The sequence below is a fragment of the Hemibagrus wyckioides genome, linkage group LG25 (assembly GCF_019097595.1).
Source record: "Hemibagrus wyckioides isolate EC202008001 linkage group LG25, SWU_Hwy_1.0, whole genome shotgun sequence".
Lineage (NCBI taxonomy): Eukaryota > Metazoa > Chordata > Actinopteri > Siluriformes > Bagridae > Hemibagrus > Hemibagrus wyckioides.
In genome coordinates this window covers 15,167,636-15,187,042 of record NC_080734.1, presented here as the reverse complement: position 1 = coordinate 15,187,042, position 19,407 = coordinate 15,167,636, and the positions used below count along the sequence as shown (strand labels likewise).

Here is a 19,407-nt window from a genome sequence, read left to right as displayed (position 1 = left end):
TTCATGCAAAACACCCTTCAGCTTAAAAAAGTCACTTCTACACTAAAGCCGTAGATAGAACCGGGCCGTCCTCTTCACTAACCACACCCTCCCCCACCCCGGGCAGCTGTAGTGTCTCGCAGGTTGTCAGGGGCGACCGGTGGAGAAGCTAGGCAACCTGGCCTACTTGGGCGCTCTGGGATTGCGGGGAAAAGAAGCCGAGCGTATTGTTGTGTAGTTGATGTGCACAAAGACAGTGCTGTTCCACCGATCTGATTCACGCACACGTCCACTCGGATTGCAGAGCACACACTTTTGTGTGTACGCGCAACAGAGGAGCACATTGTGTGTCCGTGTAACCCGCGCGCTCGGCTGCACTTGGCACAATCTTGTTTGGTCGCCGCTTTGAGTGCAGTGATGTGAATATAAGCCGCGGTTCGACGTAGATTGGAAATGCTGAACCCCCTCTCTCTCTCTCTCTTTCTCTCTCTCTCTCTCTCTCTCTCTCTCTCTCACTCTCTGTTTCTGTTCTTGCTGCTTTTCTCTCTCAATTTTGCCTCTTATGTTCTCTGATTTTGGCCAGGCCAACTCACATGCTCTCTCTCTCTCTCTCTCTCTCTCTCTCACGCTCTCTCTCGCTCTCTGTTTCTGTTCTTGCTGCTTTTCTCTCTCAATTTTTGCCTCTTATGTTCTCTGATTTTGGTCAGGCCAACTCACATGCTCTCTCTCTCTCTCTTTCCTCTCTCTCTCTCTCTCTCACACACACACACACACATACAGACACACATGAGAAGTAAACATTAAGTTACTATTGGTACACACTGCAAAGCTGCAACCAAATAGTGTATGCAACTTTCCTCTGTAGATTTGCCTACCCACACACCCTTTTTCTCTCTCTCTCTCGCTGTCTCTCTCTCTCTCTCACACACACACACACACAAACACACACCTATTCCGCTGTAGGCAGGAGTAACTGGGTCAGGCTCTGCACAAATCTCATTACCCGTCAATGTGCCACCCTAATGCACCACGGGTACTGTAGTGGTGACCCAATACTTCAGATAGGACCTGAGGCAGAAGTGTAGACTTGTAACTGAGTTAAACTAAAGAAAGGTTCGCCGAGTACTCGATACCACTCTGTTTAATGTTAATGCCCCGTCTTGGGTTTCTCTCTTAGGAGGGGCCTCCACTGGTGTAAGCTGACCCGCTTTGCTCTTTCCGCCGAAGTGTCAGGATGTTGCTCTTGGATCTGTGCTTGTACGCCGTATGCGTCCTTCTCAGATTAGCGGGTGTCATCTTTCACTTGACTGCATGAAACTGCTGTCACACCTGTGAACCTTCACACACACACACACACATTTGATTGTCTGTGTTTGTGAGGACCTTGGATAGACAACAACTGCAGATAATTATTGCACCTAAACCTTCACATTGTGAGGACATTTGGTTCAGGTTCTCACTATACCCTCACAGAGCACTTAATTATGAATACTGCACTAATACTCAGAACAGCCTAAATTCATCACGCCATGGATTCCACATGGCTTTGAGATGCTGGTCCATGGTGAGAAGAGTGTTTAGGTGCACTTTTATGCTATAAATCTCCTATTCTTCCACATCCTAAAGGTGTCCTACTGGATTCAGATCCGATGAGTGTGAAGAACGCTGAAGAACGCTGAATGTCATGTTCATGAGACCAGACTGAAGCAACTTCTGCTTTGTGGTATGGTGTGTTAGCATGCTGGAAGTAGACATGAAAAGATGGTCAGCACCAAAACTCAGATACACTGTGGCATTCTAGTAATGATTGATTAGTATTAACACACCCAGAATGTGCCACAGCATTACACCATCTCCACCAGCCTGGACTGTTGACTCTCTGACCCTTTCATCTGTGAACCTCTGCAGAAACCCATAGTCATCAGACCAAGCTTCAATTGTCCAGTTTTGTTGAGTCTGCACTCACGGCAGCCTCAGCTTTCAGTTTTTGTCTAACAGAAGTGGAACCTGATGTGGCCTAGCTCATCCTCCTCAAGATTCTTTCTTTCTGACCACAATTAAGGAATAATCTGAAATACTGTAGCCATTCTGAACCAGTTGACCTCTTTCAACAACAAGCTTTTTGTGTTCACAGAACTGGTGTTATTTCTTTATTGCACCATTCTGTGTGAACTCCAGAGACGGTTACAGAAATACTCAAAGCCAGTAACAATCATGCCAACGGTCACAATCACTGAGATCACATTGTTTTCTTAATGGTGAGAAATTATACAATAGATTTCATGAGTTTTTATGCATGGATTGAATAGATATACTCTCAAAAATTGTACAAAATTTAGTCAGTTAGTTTAGTTGGTTGTTTTTTTGCTGTTTTATCTTCTCTTACTCTGACCTGGTAATATGTATATATATATACTTATTCTAACTTATTCTCTTCTCACATTACCTCTATTTGGTACCAGAATTATTCAAATACACCTTGTAATTTTTGAGATAGACTTCTTTCAGCATGTCTTTTTCAAGCAAGAGACTCAAAACAGGCCCATTAGGATCACATTGTCCAATTTTCACCTATGGATTTCAGCATCAGGGAAATAGGAGGAAGATGATCAGGGCAGTGAATTGTCCTGTATTGTGTATCACTCTGCATGCCAAAAAATTTTCCTATGATAAAAACTCTTTTGCATATTCACCTGAATGATATTGAATGATATTCTGTGTTTAGTTGAACATTGTTCAGTACTGGCTGAGGAGCAGATACATTAAGGCAGGGGTCCCCAACCACCGGGCCATGGATCATTTGGTACCAGGCCGCAAAGAAACAATATACTTATAATTTTACATATATAACTTCAAATTATATGTATTTTATTAAAAAAATGTCCCACTTCTGTCCGCACCTAGATCTGTACAGTTAACAGCACTCCTTTGGCTTCTGCATTTCTTCTGCTTCTGAAATATTAAAGCTGATAGATTCCATTGAAGTTGCTCACCTATCAAATTCCTCCAGAGCGCTCCATAAGCATTTATTAAAATGTACACAAGGCAGCAATTAATAATCTCAGTACAGTGTCAGTATCGCTCAGTAAACCAGCATTCATCATTTCTGTCAGCAGCGTGCCGAGTATTTGCATTCTCCAGTTTTGATGGATCCTAGCGCTTCCTTCACGATATCCCGAGTATCACTGATCTCCTTCCATATCCCGTTCGGCGCTGTGCGTGCGTCTGTTTGTTTTGGCGCTTCTATCTTGTCTGAGTGTGGACACACCTGTGTTGACACCTCTTTCATCTGCAATAGTCGAGTGCACCATCAAACACTTATGATATATGACCATGTTATCTTTCTCGACGAGAGTCTCCGGGGAGAGAGAAGCTGGCAGATAATAGGGTTTTTTTTTTTTTTTTTTTGCCTCACTGTCCTTTGTACAAACGTGCAGACACACACACACACACACACACACATTTTTGTGTTGAAAGTTTAAATCCTGGTTTGTCTAGTCATTTCGACGCGGCACTCAGTATTAAAATCCCTGTGTTTGTCTTTTTTTTTTTTTAAATATATTTTTCAATTGTAAGATGACAAAACATAAACATAAGAAACACACACACACACACACACACATTTTTGTGTTAAAACTTTACTAGAAAATTTCTAGAAAAATCCAGGACTGAAATTATAATCCGGGTCATATTTTATTTTATTTATTTTATATTTAATATTAATTTATTTTATTTAGTTTGTTTACAGATTAAGCTGAACATAATGAGTGACACACACACACACACACACTTTTGTGTAGAAATTTTCGATCCTGGTTTCACTGGTCATCTTGAGACAGCACTCGAAATAATTCCTAGAATGAGAGGTGACTGAAATTATATCGGTCTTCGTTCATTTTTATTTATTTATTTATTTATTCATTCATTCATTCATTCATTCATTTATCAGTTTTCTGGATATATATATATATATATATATATATATATATATTAAGATGGTCAACATAATGAACACAAACACACACAAAGACATACACAGACACACAGTGTTGTATTGAAAATCTCGATCCAGGTTTTTCTAGTCTTCTTAAGATAGCACTCGGTGTTATTTCTAGAAAAGTCTTTGTCATATATATATATATATATATTACTTGTTTGGCTACAGATTAAGATGTTAAACATAATGAAGACACACACTCACACTCACTCACATCTGCACAGGGATATTTTGGAAGGAGATAATGACAGCCCAGGCTGTCAGGATGCTGCTGAGATTGTTGTGTGGAAGATCATTTGCAACACAGATATTTGCTACTGCGCTCCACAAATCGCACCAATTTGCTAGCATCAATTCACAACATGGTGTTTACTATCACCTCTTAACAAAGCCTGTTTGTTCTGCTGCATGTTTTTGCACATTTTAAGGGTGCAGTTTGTTATGTTAAAAAGTGCCTCCAAGACCTGCAGAAATCGCATCACATCTGAAAGATACACCTCTGATTTACAGCGTTATCGCAGCGAGATCTTACCTTCACCCTCAGCTGCAACAGCTTGAACAACTTTTTTTCCCTAAAAAGACCCAGGTGAAGTATGTCTTGTTCAACCGAGCGTTTTTTTCTTTCAAGCACTAAACATGACAAGCCGTTTCTTTAAGTGACTGGCTGTTTCTCTGTCCACGTGGAGTACAATTACAGCGATCGATGATATTGACCTTAATGAGCTTCCGGTCCATCGCTTCACGATCCATTCGCTGATACGTGTAAGCTCGTATACCTGCACATACACCCTACGCCTTCGTATGTAAACACAGCCGCATGCTATAAAGCAACGCCGAGTGATTTGATTTAGTGACAGCTTTCGTAATCTCCTCCTTCTCCCGTCACCGCTCAACGTGCGATTACTGCAGCATTTAACGCTGCGTTCCCGAAGAGACAAGCAGAGAGTGAGTAAGCGTGTGTGTGTGTGTGTGTGTGTGAGGGTAAATAATCACATATGCGGTGTGTGCATGGAGATAGTCGAGCACTGCGGAGGAATGCATTCGGCCCAGTTTGCAGGGAGAATCGGCGTGACGGCTTTGCCTTATGTCGTGTGTGTGTGTGTGTGTGTGTGTGTAGGGGGTGATAAATCTTAAGTCCTCTCAGAGTTCAAACAAACAAGGTCAAATGTTAAAGTGGGGGCGTGCACACAGACACGTTGTTTTTAAAATCAAACTATTTTGAGAGCTGTCCCACATCCGATGCTTTCCAGTGCAAAAGTTACTCTCAGGTCTGTTTTCTTTTTCTTTTAGTCAGTATTAAAAGACATTTTGTAAGATATTTATGACACTTAAAAAGAAAAAGTGTATTGTGCTGGAGACATATGGTCACGTGACTCAGCCTTACGTCGCTTTTACAGTCTGAAATTTTTTTCTTCTCCATAATACACTGATCAGGCATAACATTATGACCACCTGCCTAATATTGTGTTGGTCCCCCGGTTATTGCCAAAACAGCCCTGACCCGTCCTGCACTGTGTAGTCTGACACCTTTCTATCAGAACCAGCATTAACTTCTTCAGCAATTTGAGCAACAGTAGCTCGTCTGTTGGATCGGATCACACGGACCAGCCTTCACTCCCCACGTGCATCAATGAGCCTTGGTCGCTCATGACCCTGTTATCGGTTCACCACTGTTCCTTCCATGGACCACTTTTAATAGATACTGACCACTGCAGACCGGGAACACCCCACAAGAGCTGCAGTTTTGGAGATGCTCTGATCCAGTCGTCTATCCATCACAATTTGTCCCTTGTCAAACTCACTCAAATCCTTACGCTTGTCCATTTTCCCTGCTTCTAACACAACAACTTTGAGGACAAAATGTTCACTTGCTGCCTAATATATCCCACCCACTAACAGGTGCCATGATGAGGAGATCATCAGTGTTATTCACTTCACCTCTCAGTGCTCATAATGTTATGGCTGATCGGTGTATATGGCATGAACATACATACAAATGCACTTTTATATGGAAAAACAAAGCCCTTAACAAAGCCAGTATTGTTCAGCATACATTTAGAATATAAGCCCAGGAAGTATATATATATATATATATTTCACATATTCAGTAAATAGCTGGTAAGTTAAGTGAATCAGACCCTCTTTAGGGCTCTGGTCATCCAGGATTTGAGTGTGTGACACCTCTGTGTTCGCTCGACCAGTGAACGTTATGGCAAAGTTTATATTAACAGACCACCCAGTGTTTTAATAAAGCTCCTGTAGAGCGTGCACATTTCCGGGAGTGAATCAAAACACCACTGTTTCTTCTTCCTCTCGGCTAAAACTAATTATAGCGCAGCCAGAAAAGTTCACCACAAGAAGATGAGTGTAATAATGGTCCTCTCCCTTTGTGTGTGTGTGCGCATGTGTGTGTGTGTGTGTGTGTGCGCATGTGTAATGGAGTCGTTTAACAATTTGAATTTAATCAGGTGTGATGTGCACCATGTTCTTTGGATCTAAATTAAAATCTGCACAAATGAGGGGTGAGGTGAGAGAGACGGAGACAAGGAAAAGAGGTGATACCTGGGGAGCGTCTATTCTCTCTCTCTCTCTCTCTCTCTCTCTCTCTTGCTTTCTCTCTCTTTATCTCTTGCCTCTGAGCAGTGGAATGCACCAAGAGCCGAGTAGATAAATATGTACGGTTGTTAGTTGCCATTTTGGATCAAAGGCCGTGCTAATTCCCATTAACGGAGAAGTATGTGAAATTCGTATCAGCGGATGCCATTACTAAACACTATAACACTTTGGCAACTAATCAATGACTAGCAGCTCGTTAAGGGCTTTACACATTGTGCTGTTTTTCAAAAGAGATAATGAGTCTCTTTATGACCCTCTGTTTTCTGATGTTAGCTTTTATACCTTAATGTGCATTTTCCCCGTCACTATTGAACTGAAGAATGCACCAGAGGGAACGCTTACATCTGCGTCTGTGTATTGTGTGAAGTCCAGATTCAGATTGCCATGCACTCTAAGGGCCAGCTTGAAGAATGGGCACCATTATAGCGAACTGACCTTTACATAGCTTGGAAAAAAGTGAGAGTCATTACAGACAGGCAGTGCTCTGGTCAGCCCGGTGCAGTGTAGAGCGAGGCCCTTACAGGCTCATCACAGTTTACAGAGCTACATTTTAAAGTGATGAAGCCTGCGCACGGCTCCTGGCAGCCAATTCTAGGGTCATTTCAAGCCGAAGTGCTGGACATTTACTGAAACAATTACTTTGAGGGGCTCTTTTAAATGGAAAGGGTCAACACATGGACACTGCTTTCAAGATTCTTAGGTATTACTGCTCTGAATAGAAAAATGGAAGCAGCAATTTGAACTTATGCTACGTATTTAAGCCGAGGCGACGACTTGGAAGTTCGCCACCTCCGACAAGTAAAAGGCAAAAAATTCTTCTCTTTTTAGTTAGCTTTCTCTTTTACCAGGTCCATCCCTGTTTATGAAGTGACGTCAAATGAACATGGCTGGACACAGCATTAGAAACAAAAAATGAGTTATACTGTATTGGCTTGAGAGCAATCGATTTACAGACAAATTTGCTTTGTAAATCTTAAATTAATTATTCTATACTTAATTATTCACTCGTTCACTCATACTCCTTTATCCTGGTCAGCCATGTGATGGATCGAGAGTCTATCCTGGGAACACTGGATGTGGAAGGTATAAGTTGACCAACAGATAGGTCAGGATTAAGTGCATGTAATATTAACGGTCTATGATTGATGATACTAAGCAGACAGTTCATGACTAATCCATCTAATTCCCATCAGCCAAAAGTCTTCTGAATGAATGTGGATCCTCCCCAAACTGTAGTCACAAAGTTGGACGCTCTCGATTGTCTAGAATGGCTTTTTTTCATCAGAACTAAAAGGCTGTTCCAGCATGACAATGCCCTTGTGCACAAAGCGACATGGTTTGTCAAGGATGGACTGGAAGAACTGGAGTGTCCTGCACCGAGCCCTGACTCTGACTCAACCCCACTGAACACCTTCAGAATGGACTGGAACACCGACTGCAACCCAGAACTCCTCACTCTTACAACATCAGGGTCTGATCTCACAAATGCTCTTGTAGCTGAATGAACACAAATCTCCACAGCCATGCTCCGACATCTAGTGGAAAGTCTTCCCAGAAGAGTGGAGCTTATTATAACAGCAAAGAAAGAATAAATCTGGAATGGGATGTTCAACAAGGATCTATGAGTGTGATGGTCAGGTGTCTACAAACCTTTGGTGAAGCTTGTATTCAACCTCTTTTACAGTAAGGATACTGTAGCATGTTATTAGGTATTTTTTTTATTTCATTATGCAGCAATTTGGACATTAATATGTTCCACTGGACACACTTTTGTTTTTTTCCGTTCAGTTCTTCCAGTGCCGTCTCAATAACTTAAAAGCTAAATGTTTTAAAAAAATAACTTACTGTTAATATACAGCAAACAGTAGAACATAATGTGACTTCAGGGCTACAGGAAGTGTACAAATTGACGATTACGATATAAAACATAATGCATCGTAATAACATATATTTCTTTCTATGTTAGCCTAATGATCTGAGACACAGTGGTGTTACAGTGCTAGGGCTAGGGTATGTCGCTATGAGAATCCATAGAAAAGGAAAAAAAAAAAAAACTAGATCACAGCATCACAGGACGCCATTACAGAACGTTTTTGGCTTCTCATATTTGTTTCCGTTTTCATCTTGCCAGGTTGTAGAGTTTAGGTTATTAGTTTAGGGCTATTAAACTTGAATCAGCTTACCAGCAAACAGACAACTTTGCATTTGTGGCTCATGAACAGAAAACAACATCATTTAAAATATGCAGTGTGATACTAGCTTAAGTTCCAATTGCTTTGCAAAGATAATAGAATGTTGAATATATGGCAGCTTTATATCTGGTGGCCCAGGGCAGAATTCTGGAGCGTATTCAGAGAAGAGATAAAGAAAGCGAGAGCTGATTGTCACACTGAGTTAACGCTTAATGCTAATACGAGCAGCCTTAGTGTTTCTTCATCAGCTATTCTCATCAGCAAGCAAGCAAAGACCTACTCATCAAATCACTTAACAAATCAGCCCTCCCTGCGGAGTGTGTGTGCGCGTCCTCATTCGAGCATTTGGTTGAAGCAAAGGTCGCTCAGATGTGTTCATAATTCTCTTGTTAGTTGTGATTCTCCTAGCTGTCGATGGTAAACAATTTACTCCGAAGTGGCAACCCTTCAGCGTTTCAGTTCTGTTTTAAATTCTGCCTCACAAGTAGCATTCCAAAAAAAATAAATAAATCACTTCACACCAATTTTCACCCTCATTTAACACACTTGCGACGACATCGTACTAGAACCGTTCTCAGATAAAAGCTGGTTCTCGTTTGGGATAATCAATCAAGCCCTGAAAACATGACTGGTTTACTAACCCACAATATTATGATCCCATTCAGTAAAACCACAGCACAGTTGAATTCTTAGCTCATGCTGCTTCATAAGGTGTTGATATCCTTCTTATAAATTTTCATATTGTAGTGCTGTCTGCAAAGCAAATCACAGGTTCCCATCCAAGATATATGACGCAATACACAAATATTATAAACCAAGGCATTCAAATTCTTCTATCTAGAGAAAGGAATTTGCATAGATGTGACTTGGGTACGCAGGGAGTGTATGTGGAACAGACTTTTCTCAGAAACCCGTCAAGAAATCCTTGGAACCAGTGCAATGCTCAGAAAGGTTACATTTGTTGTTGACAACCACAATGACCGGCATTAAAATAAAACAGAAATGAGTGAAACTGTAAAACCAAAATCCAAGAAAGAAACCTTTCCCACCCTCTCTCTCTCTTTCTCTCTCTCTCTCTCTCTCTCTCTCTCTCTCTCTCTCTCTCTCTCTCTCTCTCTCTCTCTCTCTCTCCCTCTCTCTCTCTCCCCCTCTCTTTCTCTCTGTCTCTCTCTCTCCCTCTCTCTCTCTCTCAGCTCGTCACCCATTCTGACTGCAGGTGCATACAAAACCTATCATTATTATGCTGCTAAACCATGTAATTAAGTTCGGTTCCTTTCTGTCTGTTTATTTTCACCCCATTCAGACCATTTGCTCATCAGGCAGGGGGATCAGCATGCCAATAAACACTAGTGTGTCCATCTGTGTGTGTGTGTGTGTGTGTGAGAGAGAGAGAGAGAATACAGGAAGACAGACGTTAGTGCAGAGGGCGACTCACGGTTATCTCTATGGAAGCAGAACTCAGCTCACACTCACAAACACACACACACACACACACACACCTTTCTCCCCATGAAAACTGCACGAAGACAGCCACAGGTCAGATAGCTGCAGCCATCAAATTAAACCCACCACTCGACCAGCACACATACACACACTTCACGGGTAGCAGATCCACCAGGGGCCTCGGATATCACGGAACATCAGGCCCATTTTCTTTATGAATCTCCGGTGTGTAAAAAAACAGCACTCAAGGCGATGGAAATGACAGGAGTCTTTTCGTTCGTCAGAGGCAGCCCAGTGCAAATAATAGTTTACAGAAATCATTCTGGTCCAGTAGCGTGGAGAGAGAACACATATTCACAATCCAATAAACACAATCCCCACTCATCGCCTGCAGCAGATCTTTATCTAATAATCACTAATGAGTACTCATTGCTTGGAGTGGCACATTACGCTAACTGATTTTTGGAGCCTAGTTTATTATCCTTAAAGGTCTTCATATAATAACCATTGATTAATCTGAGTGGTAAGTGGAATTTTTCCAACATGTGTTCTTAATTAGCAGACTAATTAGCACATGCATATGTGCACATGCACATAAAAAACCCACACAATTGAAACAGCGTAGCGTTTACCTGAGGGCTCGCGCTTAGTCGTAATAGGAACGAACAGCAGAGGACAATAAAGAAGAGAGGAAAATTTAATAGGCACACTCAGACGCTGAAAAAACTGTGTTTAATACGGCATGCTACATCCGCTATCCATTTTAATCCTCGTGTAAAAATAGTGCGCTTTGGTTTATGAGCATGTGATTATTGTTTATTTAAAAAGAAAAAAGCTGTTATGAAAAAGGCAACTATACATGCGAAAACCATGTTCCGCTAAGTGTTTGTGTAAATGTTGCAAAGAAACAAAAACATTCTCTGTGCCAATTAATTCATTCTGGGAGCAAGTTAATGCTAACCAACAACTGTCATCAGCAGCTAAACAGACTGTAAAGCTAATGCTAAAACACAAATATTATCAGCAGCTAAATAGACTGTACAGCTATTGTTACAGAATAACTATTATCAACAGCTAGAGACTGTAAAGTTCATGCTACCTAACAATTATCATCAGCTTAATAAACTGTAGAGCTAATGCTAAACAATAACTATTATAAAAATCCTAACTGTAGAGCCGATGCTAAAAATATTATTTACAGCTAAGTAGGCTGTAAAGCTAATCCTAACGAGCAGCTATTATCAACAGCTATGTAAACTGTAGAGCTAATGCTAACCAACAACTATTATCAGCAGCTAAAAAAGCTGTAGAGCTAATGCTAAGCAACAACTATTATCAGCAGCTAAATAAACTGTAGAGCTAATGCTAAAAATATCATGTACAGCTGAATAGGCTGTAAAGCTAATGCTAACCAACAACTATTATCAACAGCTAAATAAACTGTAGAGCTAATGCTAAAAATATCATGTACAGCTGAATAGGCTGTAAAGCTAATGCTAACCAACAACTATTATCAACAGCTATGTAAACTGTAGAGCTAATGCTAACCAGCAACTATTATCAACAGCTATATAAACTGTAGAGCTAATGCTAAAAATGTCATGTACAGCTGAATAGGCTGTAAAGCTAATGCTAACCAACAACTATTATCAACAGCTATATAAACTGTAGAGCTAATGCTAACCAGCAACTATTATCAACAGCTATATAAACTGTAGAGCTAATGCTAAAAATATTATTTACAACTGAATAGGCTGTAAAGCTAATGCTAACCAGCAACTATTATCAACAGCTATATAAACTGTAGAGCTAATGCTAAAAATATTATTTACAGCTGAATAGGCTGTAAAGCTAATGCTAACCAGCAACTATTATCAACAGCTATATAAACTGTAGAGCTAATGCTAAAAATGTCATGTACAGCTGAATAGGCTGTAAAGCTAATGCTAACCAACAACTATTATCAACAGCTATGTAAACTGTAGAGCTAATGCTAAAAATATTATTTACAGCTGAATAGGCTGTAAAGCTAATGCTAACCAACAACTATTATCAACAGCTATATAAACTGTAGAGCTAATGCTAACCAGCAACTATTATCAACAGCTATATAAACTGTAGAGCTAATGCTAAAAATATCATGTACAGCTGAATAGGCTGTAAAGCTAATGCTAACCAACAACTATTATCAACAGCTATGTAAACTGTAGAGCTAATGCTAAAAATATTATTTACAACTGAATAGGCTGTAAAGCTAATGCTAACCAGCAACTATTATCAACAGCTATATAAACTGTAGCGCTAATGCTAACCAGCAACTATTATCAACAGCTATATAAACTGTAGCGCTAATGCTAACCAGCAACTATTATCAACAGCTATATAAACTGTAGCGCTAATGCTAACCAGCAACTATTATCAACAGCTAAACAGACTTTTTAATGTATTGTCCTGATGTGTTAGCAAATCAAAACCTGTAAGTTTAGTATGCTTAAGACTAAAGGAATGAGGAAATGAGAAAATACGGTGCTTTTGTTAGCTGTGCCATTAATAAGTATAGATAGATGCTGGTCCAAAAGAAAACCTCTTTTTACTGTCATCCTTATTCTTCTACTTTATTTTTGGCTTAACACATTTAGGTCACATTAACAGGTACCTCTGAGGTAATTCTGAGGAAATTGCATACAAAGGGGAATTTGACAGACAGATAGTGATTCTCATCTCAGGTACTACAAGCTCTGCTACAAAAGCGAACCTGGGATGCATTACACAGTGTTGTCTAGACACTTGTATAGCCGTTGTAGCACAGAGTGTGTGTAAATGTACGTGTATGTGTATGTGTGTGCTTGTGCTTGTGAAGACAAAGAAAACTAGAAGGCATCGTTTCTGCCGAGCGTCCCGCAGCGTTCTTTTGAATAAGCGGCGCTCTGGTGGTGGCGTGTGCTCTGTAGTGAGAATGATGAGACTGATCAATGTAAATAGCTACTGGTCAATAATCACACTACGCATCCAACGGCGGCGTGGCGCACTAATTCATCCTCTTCCTCCAATGAGCTCTGATAATGAGGCATAGCTTTTGGAGAGCGGAAGATGCAAAAGCAGGAGCCGAGTCAATACACCCATTCAACAAATGATGCACACTCCCACTCCATCTCTCCCACCGCTAACTGTGTAATTGTTTCGCCTTTAATAGCAGCATAATGAGCGAACGCAAGCCATTTATTTGTTCTTTGTGTATTTCTAATGCGATTCCCACTGGCATTGTAGCCGAGTCTCTATCCTATCCTGCACTACTCCTTCCTTCGCATTTCTTTCTTTCTTTCTTTCTTTCTCGGTCTCGCACCACCTCTGTTTCTTTGTTTCGTCTTGCTTCGTCTTCGTCGCACACCTGGATGCCTGCAGGTGTAAGCCTGAACATAAATAATGCAGAAGAGTGTTAGGGTACCAGGTATCCTTTCCTTTCTTCTTCTTCTTCTTCTTCTTCTTCTTCTTCTTCTCTCTACTTCAACTCTCTCTGTGTCTCCCTCCCTCTCTCCTTCGCCCTTCCTGTCTCCGTATGCATGTTTCCCACTTCCTTGCTCGATGTCCTCTCCTCTCAAATGAAGCCACAATTCCCTCATGGTCTAGTGAGGATGTCACTTTGTTGTATGCTCATGTAGCTTTTTTTTTTTTTTTTAGATGCTTGTTGTCATGAGGAAATAGTATGCTGCCTCATACATAAACCCCCACCTCCTTCCTTTGTCTGTCCTCAGTGAGCTTCATGGACTGTGGCAAAGGTTCCAGTCTGCGATTTGAGAGTAGTTACCCCGCCGATTTCCGGATAGGAGAAGACGGCACGGTGTACGCCGTACGAACTCTGCGCGTATCAGACAGAAAGGAATGGAGCCTAGAGATCAGCGCAAAAGATGAGGAGACACAGGAGGTGTGGCTAACTCGAGTCACCTTCGCGCTACCAGATACACCTAAACAGGTAAGTCTTAAGATATATATCGCCATTTTCCGTATCATCTCAGTCGTAAGTACTTCCACAAAAACCACTATGAAGCCTTACCACTGTGTAAATGTTTTATAATAAATGGATTAATAGATATGGCGGTCAAATCTCAGAAATCTATTAGTTATGAAGTCTAAATTCATGCTCCATGTCCTTAAAAATGGGAAACGAGCTAAAATCTTCTATCTAGTATTAATATTGTGATTTTTGTTGTGTACATGAGACAAAAAAAAAAGGATGTGTTTGCCATGTCAAAGTTAGGTAAGACTTTTTATGGTTTCATTTCTAAAAAGATCGAAAAGTCGAATTATGGTTTAAAAAGAAATGAGTGTTTCAGCCAGTGTGCTCATGGAAGCCACAATAACTTCACCTAATGTGCAATATCTTTGTATTAAAGTCTTAAATACGTTCTTTTTCCAAGAATAAAAGTTTCACCTCCAGGGTGAAATCAACATTTCATAAACTTTAATTCATCAGGAAAAATTCAGGTAGCTAATAAGATTCATGTAGTGTTGCGTTTCATTTACAACATCCACAAGGTATCTTACTCTGTGCTCAATTCACAGTAAAGCGTTACTGCTGCCCTAGCACCCTGAGAATGGTGCTCTAATTAAGTCTTAACTGTGCTAAATTGTGGTCGAGGCAGAGGAGGGGGATACGGTAGAGGAGATGTGCTCCCTCAGCTAGAGATCAACAGCATTACTTACCCTCTCAGGGCCGTCATGCGCTCAGAGAGTGAGAAGAATGCTGCTGCGCACATACACAGGCAGAGGAGAGATGGGAAAAGGATAGAGGTGGCAGTGATGGAGGAGAGAGAGAGAAAGAGAGAGAGAGAGTGATAGAGGAAGGCTAATGGCAGACTTTTCCTGGAAATGATCAGAAAATGAGTTGGGACAGGAGAAACAAATAACAGTATGAAAGAGCAAGTGGGTGGTAGGAAAAAGGGACTGAAAGAGGAAAAGAAAGATACAAGGGAGATAATAGGTGAAAGAGAGGAAGCGAAAATATAGTGTGTGTATTCAGAGAGAGAGCTGTATGAGCCTCTTGTTGATCTTCATGTTGTTGCTTTTGATATTAATGTTGTTCCACTCTTTGTGATTGTAATGGCCTGGCTCATCACCCGAGTCATATCTACACCAGCCAGAGACTGGAGACACAGAGAGGGAAAGAAAGACAGAGGGAGAGACAGAGGGAGACAGAGAGTCTGCCTTTCCTCCAGCACTCTTCTGCCCACACTACTGCACTGCCATTACCATCAATATTTAACCAGAGGGATAGAGAGATGGTGTCAAGAGGGACTTACAATCGAAACTGAATCGAAATAAAAGGCACAGGAACACACATACATACAAACACACACTCTCACACACCCGTAAGTCTTACTATCCTTGTGAGGACCTTTTATTGACATAGTTATTAACGAAAGCCTTAACCACAGTAACAAAAAGGAAACGTCCAGCTCTTTCTGAAGCTGGTTTTTCCTGTTAAAACGTCCCAACAAAGTCAAGACTGTCAGATATTCCTACCCTTTATGAGGAGATTTGGTCCCTACCAAGATATCTAACGTGCATACACTCTCTTTGTCACCGTTTGTTGTTTGCTATGTCCACGACATGGTTTATTAACTCAACTAATAATAAAAAGCCTTGCACACTAATCCTAAAAGCCAACTTCACAGAGACAAGCCAAATGTGCTCACAAGGTCATAATCATCGAGTATTCCCGTCATAATGAGGACATTTGGGCTCATAATGCTAGGAATACTTGATGGTTAATGCATGCCATGCACACAGATGTAGTGGCACAGATGTAGTAGTGTTTAAGCATGCGCTGTGTGTGCCTGTGTTCCTGCCTTAATAATCGCTTAGTGCCTAGAGGGCTTTTTTATTCTGCTGCCCTCGGAAACCTGAGTGCAATCGTACCATTCTAGTCAAACATCCACTTTAGTGTGTGTCTGGCCTTAAATCACATGCTTTCTCTCTCTCTCTCACACACACACATACACAAACACACACACACACACGCACATGCACAGATAATGGAAAAGCTATACTATAAGCTCCACAGAATGAATGCACTACATAAAGTTAATCTGTCTTAAGAGTGTGATCTCGGCGAATAGATTCCTACTACAAAAGCTTCATCTGTACAAATGCTTACACACTCGCATACTCAATATTCACATGCCTTCTCACACACACACACACACACACATATATACATACACATACATCATGTGCGCATGAACATACGCGGTAGGTTTTATGTTTTATACCCGAAGCCTGGGTCAGGGAAATTTATGAGCACATTAAAGAGAGTAAAATTAATGCTGTAAATATTTAGGTCCACAGACAGGAGAGATAAAGACTCTGCAGTGTGTGTGTGTGTGTGTGTGGTAAAGTAAGAGAGATAGAGCCCAGCACAGAGAACACAGAGTGCAGTACCCAGGGGTGTGCATGAGGATCTAACCGAGTTATACGTGTTCGCAGGTGCCTGAGATCGTGTTTCCATGGCGCAGCGTTGTTGTCGGGGGCGACGGGAGCGTGAGCCGCGTGAAGAGAGACTGGGTCATTCCTCCCATCAATGTCCCTGAAAACTCCCGAGGACAGTTCCCAGAGGAGCTTGTCAAAGTTAGTGCTCACACACACACACACACACACACACACATAAAAAAGCATACACATGAAACCTACAGAAACAGTAGAAAGTCTGTATGAATTGCTTTGAGTTGTCTTATAATCCATGGGATACTTTTTTCTAGTATTAACCTATGGATTTCTAAACTGCTGAGACACACAGCATTTAGACTTTGTTCATTCTTGTCATGTCTAAATGACTAAACACCTTATATGGTCTCCTTTATGCTTTCTGATATATTTTCTAATATTTGACCCTGTGATTGTTGACCCTGTGCATTTTTCCATCGGTTGTCCTTTTTAATTACTTTCTTTTTTTGTGTTAAAAAGCAATCAGTACGAAACTAGGTAATAATAATAATAATAATAATAATAATAATAATAATAATAATAATAATGCAAAATACTACAGAAAGGCACCCATATGTGTGTGGAGCGTCTCCATACTGTTAACACTCACAGCTTGGAAGCTCACAGCTGTCTCGATTGTCTTTGTATGCTGTAGCATTATAATTTCCCTTTATTGGAAGTAAGAGGCTCACAGCTGTTCCAGCATACACAAAGCAAGCTCTATGAACACATGGTGTCCTGCACTTGAGAGCCCTGACTCTGACTCAACGTACTGAAAACACCAACTACACCCTGCACTTCCTCAATAAAGGGATGTGAATCAAGCACATATGAGTGTGACGGTCAGGCGTCCACATACTTTTGGCATACAGTGTGTATATATATATATATATATATATATATATATATATATATATATATATATATATATATATATATATATATATATATATGACAATCCCCTCATCAATAAACCCCTCTACTCCGCTGTTCCTCAGTCTTTATATTGACCGCATTCTGACTGGTCACAGAGGCTCCGGATCCTGATGTGTCGATGTGCAAAAAGTGCTTGTAAACTTAATGCAGGCATCTTTAATTATGACACATCACAGCTTCACAAATTTTTGTATTACGAGGCATATCGATATCACAGAGTGTTCCAGTGTAATAGAAGTGCTTTGTCTTTGCTGTGAGAAAATTGCACTCAGCTGATTCATTAAAAAGAATTTGTTATTTTTAATATTTCTTATTCTGGCCTTTATGGAAAATTTCCTCCAAGTGTTCTGTTTCAACATTAACATCTATTATTTATGATAACACACACACACACACACACACAAACAAACACATTACAATGTAATGACTATATGTGTTAAAACTCAACAAAAAAATGAGTCACAGATACGAGCAGAGTAAAACGTGAGTGTGTTTTTCAGATCCGGTCAGACAGAGATAAGATAAACGCACTGCGCTACAGTGTGACGGGACCAGGAGCTGATCAGACTCCTACCGGCCTCTTCATCATCGACCCCATCACTGGACAGCTGTCTGTCACTAAGCCGCTAGACCGAGAACAGATTTCCAACTTCCATGTAAGTGTGTTTAAAGCTTTGTTGCATGGTTTTGTCTCTTTACAAAGACCAAATAATGATAGAGGTGTATGTAGTCTTAGGGAAATGTATCTGATCTGCGGCTTGTGTGGCAAAATCATTTTTTTGGGTTGCTGCGATGATGGTTAAGGTTACGCTTGTTTACAGTTCCGTGAGGTGCGTTCATCTTTCGAGGGTTTTAGAGGCCAGGCAGCGCCCTGTATCTTTGTTATGTGTGTGTCCTCATCCCACAATCCTGCATTCCGGTGAGGAGACAATAATACTCCCATTAAACTGCTTATCCTGGTTACCATGGCGATCTGAGAATGCAACTTTTGACCTCTGTTTAAAATAAGAGGGGAGTAGGCAGATTTTAGAAAGCTTAGAAAGAAGAGCTTATCTTAACACACACACACACACATGCCTTGATAATGAGGACAGCGCATATACAATCTCCCCCACATTAGGAGCAATAAGCTCCGCCTGCTCTAAGCATTAACATTAATCTGTCACTATATGCTATGTACATAATGAGAGCAATATAAAGGTCAGGGGTAAATGAGATACAACAACAATAACAGGTATCTCTAGGCTCTCGTGGTATCTGAACAGGTCTTATTTACATTTTTTTTTCTATGAGTTCTTCCAAGAATATTTTAAAACTGAAAGAAATTACTGCACTCCAGCACTGTTTGACTAGTGCACTAGATTTATAGTGCATTATGGGTAATAAGAGTTCTCAATCCACAGAGAATTTGGACAAAATGGCTAGTGCACTATGGGATGGTAAAAAGGGAAGCGCTTCAGACACGGCAATTGTCTTGTGTTCGCTGGCTCCAGCAGCTAATCAGAGCCAACATGGGGGCTGAAACGTTTGTAATTGGTTAAGTGCTGCACCTAATGAAAATGGACAGGAAGCAGGGCTTGCCACATCTTCAGTTAAATAAATAGCCTGGTTCTAGCACTGTTTTTGGAAATGAACTGAAGCCAGTTGGCTTTAATGTTTAATGAAACATCTCCCGCTATTTAATTCATCTGGAAATTTTTTATTTAATGTCTTTAATTCGACGTTTAATTTCTCTTAGGTGTCATAAACCTTGGATAATAAAGA

The 19,407-nt window shown here is 40.6% G+C and overlaps 1 protein-coding gene across 1 annotated transcript in view; it reads left to right on the top strand.

The window, feature by feature from the left end:
• The window catches only part of cdh2 (cadherin 2, type 1, N-cadherin (neuronal)), a 46,219-nt gene that overhangs the window by 16,466 nt on the left and 10,346 nt on the right, over positions 1 to 19,407 (top strand). Inside the window, exons 3-5 of the mRNA XM_058379295.1 lie at positions 13,980 to 14,197; positions 16,711 to 16,851; positions 18,144 to 18,299. Coding sequence (XP_058235278.1) covers positions 13,980 to 14,197; positions 16,711 to 16,851; positions 18,144 to 18,299 — 515 coding nt within the window. The remainder of the gene's footprint in view (positions 1 to 13,979; positions 14,198 to 16,710; positions 16,852 to 18,143; positions 18,300 to 19,407) is intronic.